At 49.0% G+C, this 5,493-nt stretch overlaps 2 protein-coding genes across 2 annotated transcripts; both read right to left on the reverse strand.

Moving 5' to 3' along the window:
- Positions 1-222: 222 nt before the first annotated feature.
- TM35_000401000 (antigenic WD protein) lies at positions 223-2,331 on the reverse strand (the record flags this gene model as incomplete). The annotated part of the gene is made up of 1 exon (XM_029029715.1): positions 223-2,331. One exon carries the CDS (start codon positions 2,329-2,331, stop codon positions 223-225), a length of 2,109 nt encoding a protein of 702 aa, XP_028878899.1.
- Positions 2,332-2,769: 438 nt separating this feature from the next.
- Positions 2,770-5,493, reverse strand: TM35_000401010 (uncharacterized protein; the record flags this gene model as incomplete). Its single annotated transcript, XM_029029716.1, has 1 exon — positions 2,770-5,493. A coding segment is annotated over one exon (2,724 nt), but the record flags the coding sequence as incomplete, so codon positions are not given.

Consider the following 5,493-nt stretch of genomic DNA (forward strand, 5'->3'; position numbering starts at 1 on the left):
GTGGGTGTAAGTGAGGCACACACATACTCACTGATTCACGGCGTTGGGAAGAGAAGGATGAAATAAAACAAAAAAAAAAAAAACACAAACAAGTGAGAGAATGGGAGAAAATACAAAAAACAAGGAAGATGGAAGAACCGGTGCAATACCTCTCCTTCACCCTCCCATTACCTCCCTGTGGTTCCCACATCCCACTTCCCCTTCGAAGACCCTTTACCTTCCCTACTTTTCCGTTATTGTCCATAGCTTGAGCGTATCGTCGAGGGATGAGGTGAGAAGTGTGTTGCCAAATACATCCATGTGGTACACAGTGTTATGGTGTCCGGGGATCGTCTCGACCAATTCCCCTGTAGTAGCGTTCCATACCATAACAGTCCAATCTCTGGCGCAGGAAAATATGTACTTATCATTCGTGGAGAATATGGCGTGGTGGATCGGTACCTGGTGACCCTTCCATGCAAGGATACAGCTGCTATTTCTCCAGTCCCACACTTTCAGTTCGTGATTCATAGATGCCGTGACGATACGGCTATCATCGTGCGAATACTTGCATGACCAGACGGTATCGGTGTGACCACTCAGGGAACGGAACTCCTCGTCCTTCGCCCAGTCCCACACTTTAATAAGGCGGTCGTCGCCACCGGAAACGATGTACTTACCTCCATCGGTGTTAGTGAAGCAGCAGGAAAAGACAGCAAGGGTGTGGCCCCGCAGTGTAACCATCTTGGATGCGGTATTGGCATCCCACACCCGCACCGTGTGGTCGCACGAGGCGGAAACAATGTAGTCACCAGTGGAGTTGTATTGCACGCAGTACACCTTGTCGTCATGCCCCTTCAGTGTGTACACCTTGGAGCAGGTTGTGGTGTTCCATACCTTTATCGTGCGGTCGTCGGACGAGGAGACGATGCGGTTCCCACGCGGTGAGAAGTCGCATGAGAGCACAAAGCCATTATGTCCACCCTTCATCACGCTGCAGCCACCCGTAACGGTGTTCCACAATCGCACAGAGCGGTCGCGACTCGCAGTGCAGAAACGGTCACCCTTCGACGAAAAAGAGCAGCAGTACACAGCGGAGGTGTGCGCCGTAAACGTCTTCTCTTCACGTACCTGTAGTACGCCGGTTGAAAACGCCTTCGTCTTGAACTCACCTCCCGCCTTCATATCTGTCAGTTTGTCATCTGATACCTTCTTGCGGGATTCTGGCGGGGCGCAGATGAGTTTCATACGCTTCCCTTCCTGTGCTTGTCCCTGGCTCATCTCAAGGAACATGCAAAACACGTCATCATCGTCCATGTCGATCACATCTTCGCCTTCGTAGAATGACATGGCCATCTTTCGACCAAATTTCTTCTCTACCATTGCACTGAATTCCTCAAATGTTGTGCTGGGTGAAATATACAGAACTTTATTTGCACTGTTGTTCTCTTCTTGACAGTATATGGGGATTTTTCCCCTTGTTGTTCGGGCCGTCATGACAAGCATTTCATCCTCCCCACCGCCAACACTCTGTCGCATTGTTGAACTCATTGAAGGAAATGCGTTTGGGTCGTCGCGCAGTCGCGCCGTCAGATCCATCTCCGGTTGTTCAAGTACTTGTTTGATAAAGTTGCTGATGGTATCACGCTCTTCGACGGACATACCTGTTAACTCGTCAATTGCCTCAACACCACCAGCCGCATTTACTACTTGTTGTTGTTGTTGTACAGGTAGTACTGGTGGCACTTGACGATGCTCATTTGCTTGAGACACCACTGTTGTAGAATTTGTCGCTAACTGAGAGTTCGGGTCTACTTCACCAGCGGTTTCCTTCTTTTTTGCTGCTTTGCGTGCCGCCTTCGCCTCCTTCGCTGCGATAATCATTGCCCATATTTCATTTTCTGTGGCAGTGGAGTCCGGAAGGTTCTTTCGAAAGGTCTCCACCGCCACGTCCTGTGCAGCGTCTTGTTTGACAAGAAGCTCAATTACAGCATGCTGTTTTTCACTCGGAATACCCTCGTACGAGAACTGTTTCCCATTGAAACTCAGCGTTATTTTCTGGGGTTTTTCCTTTACATTTTGCTTCTGCTGCTGGTCACCCGTAGCGTCAGACATCTTGTTTTTCTTTTTTTCCGCGTAGGCACGCTGAGCATCAGCAAACTGTTGCCGGATGTTTTCATCGGTGAAAACCTCGGCGTTGTCAATGTTGTCACGGAATGCTTGCACTGCAACAGATTCGTCAACTTTCATCTTGACGAGAATATCGAGCAGATCCTTCGTACGGTTCTCGGGTCGTCCTTCGTATACGACGGCCTTTCCTGCTATACTGAACTTTAGCTTCTCCTTGGACATGGTGCAATAGATGGGTACAGTACTTGGTGGTGTTTCCCGTTATGGGTGCAATATATATATATATATATATATATATATATGCCTGCTATTTCTTTTTGTTGTTTTCTTTCTTTCCTTCTTTATTCTGGTTGTTGTCTGCTTGCGTACCTTACGCAGAGTTTGACACCGTGAAAAAAGAACTTTTTTTCTCTATCTTTCTCCCTCTCCATTATTACAGGAAGATCGAAAGAAGCGAAAGAGAAAAAAAGGTAACAAGAAAAAAAAAAAGAAGAGACATAAGAAACAAAATAAAGAAAAAAAAGGACCGTTCCATTAACCCCTATCCCCCACCATACCAAAGAAAAATATCTAAAAACAGAATATATATATATATATATATATATATATATAATATTTAAAACACTGACATAACGTAACGATAAATTTGGACTAACGATATTAATTACTACGCCATATACTATTATTCTCTGGATATTCCCGCCCCTCGCAGCGTCGCCACTTACTGTAAGCCTGTCGCACTCGTGCCTCACGTGTTTCACATTCGCTCTCCAGCTCCAATATCTCCTTCTGCATATTAATGACTGTCTGTGTGATACCGTCGATACTGCGCCGCGTCTCCTCAAGCTCGTTTCCCATCTCCAAACGCTGTTGTTTGACACTCGCCGCGCTTTCCGCCAGCTCCAGGCACTTTACGTCGACATCTTCCTCCACCGCATGTGCCCGCGCCTTCGCCTCCATTACACATTGCGCAAGGTGAGCTTGTTGCTCCTGCATCTCCGATAACTGTGTTTCCATCAGCTTACGATGTGCCCGCTCCGCATTAATGCGCTCCTTCAGCTCATCATGCTGCTTCCGCAGCTTCTGCATTACCACAGAGGAGGCGTGCACGAGATCAATAAGGCCAATCTCAGCCTCTTTCAGTCCTTCCATCCGCCCCCGCCACCGACTTGGGTTCTGATCACAGCCAATTGTGGTAAGTCGCACACGTGCGAAAGCGAGCTGCATAAAGGAAACCCACAGACGTTTCTCATCCTCACTCGGGGTGCGCAGGTAGAACATGTCATTAGAGTTATTTACAGTAATTCCAAAGTAGTGGTAACGGCTGTCTGTACACTTGGGATGAACTGTGGCATCAATGTGTTCAATCACAATGCTGTCTTTCGTGAACACCTTATACCCCTTTGGTTTCTCGCCTGGGGCATTTGTTTCATAGTAATGCATTCCCTTGTCGTCCACGCGGAAGTATCGCTTCTGCCACTTCACACCCATCCGGCGACCGTCCGATGAAAGTTTCTCCAAGTAACCATCCTTCACAACTGTCTCAGAAAGAAGCTGCTGATATTGAGGACCTACTGGTTGCCAGAGTGCTTCAAAAGAGCGCGCAACCTTCACGCTGCACGGTGCACACAACGCGCCAATGGCCTGCCCAAATTTGTTTCCAAGTGTTACTTGCAGACCTCTTACGCGGCGGTGTCGTAACGCGCACGACGGTGGTGGTGAAGGCGAAGGAGAGTCTACAGTGGGTGATATTTGAAGCACTGCCCCATCCGCATGCTGCGTGCCGAACGAGCCAGCATCACCAGCAGCAGTATCATCTCCAACGGCGTCGCCATCGTCAACGGGTCCGCCGCCGAAAAACAATCGGTACCAATGCTCCTCATCGTGCGGGTATGCCGCAGATTCGTCCCCACTGAACTCACCGGGATCATTCGCCTGGTACGACTCAATTAGAGAACGCCCATCCGTCAGGCCTTTCGGCGGTCGAAGGAGAAGCACTTCGTCATTATTGCTCTCTTCGTCGTCCGTCCAGGTATCCTCGTCAATGCGCCTCCAGTCAGCGCGACGCCGCATAAGTCGCAGAAGCGACGTCGGTGCCGTCTTCTCTGGCTCTGGCCCCAACTCAGACGTGAGCTGCGCAATCAACTCATCCTCGCGACCACAATGCGCACGCAAAAGCTCAGGCACTGCCTCCAGTCGTGCAGGGTCGTAGCGAACAAGAAGACGACGAATTCGACCCTCGTAGTCACCAAAATTCGTCCTTACGAAACTAAGTAACTCCATTTCCGTCAGTAAACTGTAACAGACCATCTTTGCATCCTTTCCAGAAGCTTCCAGGGAAGCCAAGAGTTTCTGTCGTTCGTCATCATCAATTCTACCTCTGGTTTCCTCTTCTCTCTGCAGGACTTCTTTCTTCTGTTCTTTTTTATCGTCCTTGACACCCGTACTTTCTTCTACCGGCTCTGGACCGTACGTTGAGACAAGGCTATTCATGAGCTCGTTTACAGAGTGTCTTTCACAGGACTCAATTAGCACATCCACACCGGCTAATTTCTCTGGCGCGTATTTAGCGAAAAATCGCATTAGTCGAGTCCTAAGTACTTCAGCGTCAACGGTCACAGAAACAGTTTCATCTTTCCTGGTGGTAAGCGGAAGGTTATCCCGTAAGGGCTCCGGTCCGTACTTCTTGACCAGTGCCGCAAACATTTCCTCTTCTCTCCCGTTGTACGCTTTTAGAATGGCATCAATGGTGGAAATCTTCCCTGGATTGTATTTGCGCATGAAACGCTCAAGGCGGGAGCGGACGTCTTCGGGTTCGTGCGCACCCACAGGTGTAACAGCAGTAGGAGCAGGAGTATCAGCAGGTGGGCAGTCGTCCCGTGGGGGCTCCGGTCCGTACTTCTTGACCAGTGCCGCAAACATTTCCTCTTCTCTCCCGTTGTACGCTTTTAGAATGGCATCAATGGTGGAAATCTTCTCTGGATTGTACTTGCGCATGAAACGCTCAAGACGGGAGCGGACGTCTTCGGGTTCGTTGGAAGTTGAACGCAGATCGGACATGTTCTTTCTGGAGTTATCTACGTGCAAAGTAGATTCTTTACTAGAAAACAACGCGCGTCTACTCTCCTTTGGCAAGGCCAACAATACATCCGTGTAGGAAGCACCAGCAACACTAAGAATAGTTTGGATAACCTCTCTGACTGAAATCCTTTCACTATCCTTGACAACTCGGTCTCTCACATTCCCACTCTGCGTCTCTCTATTTAAAATAGCAGGTGGGCAGTCATCACGTGGGGGCTCCGGTCCGTACTTCTTGACCAGTGCCGCAAACATTTCCTCTTCTCTCCCGTTGTACGCTTTTAGAATGGCATCAATGGTGGAAAT

This window comes from Trypanosoma theileri (assembly GCF_002087225.1).
Source record: "Trypanosoma theileri isolate Edinburgh chromosome Unknown TM35_Tth_40_V1, whole genome shotgun sequence".
NCBI classification, from domain to species: domain Eukaryota; phylum Euglenozoa; class Kinetoplastea; order Trypanosomatida; family Trypanosomatidae; genus Trypanosoma; species Trypanosoma theileri.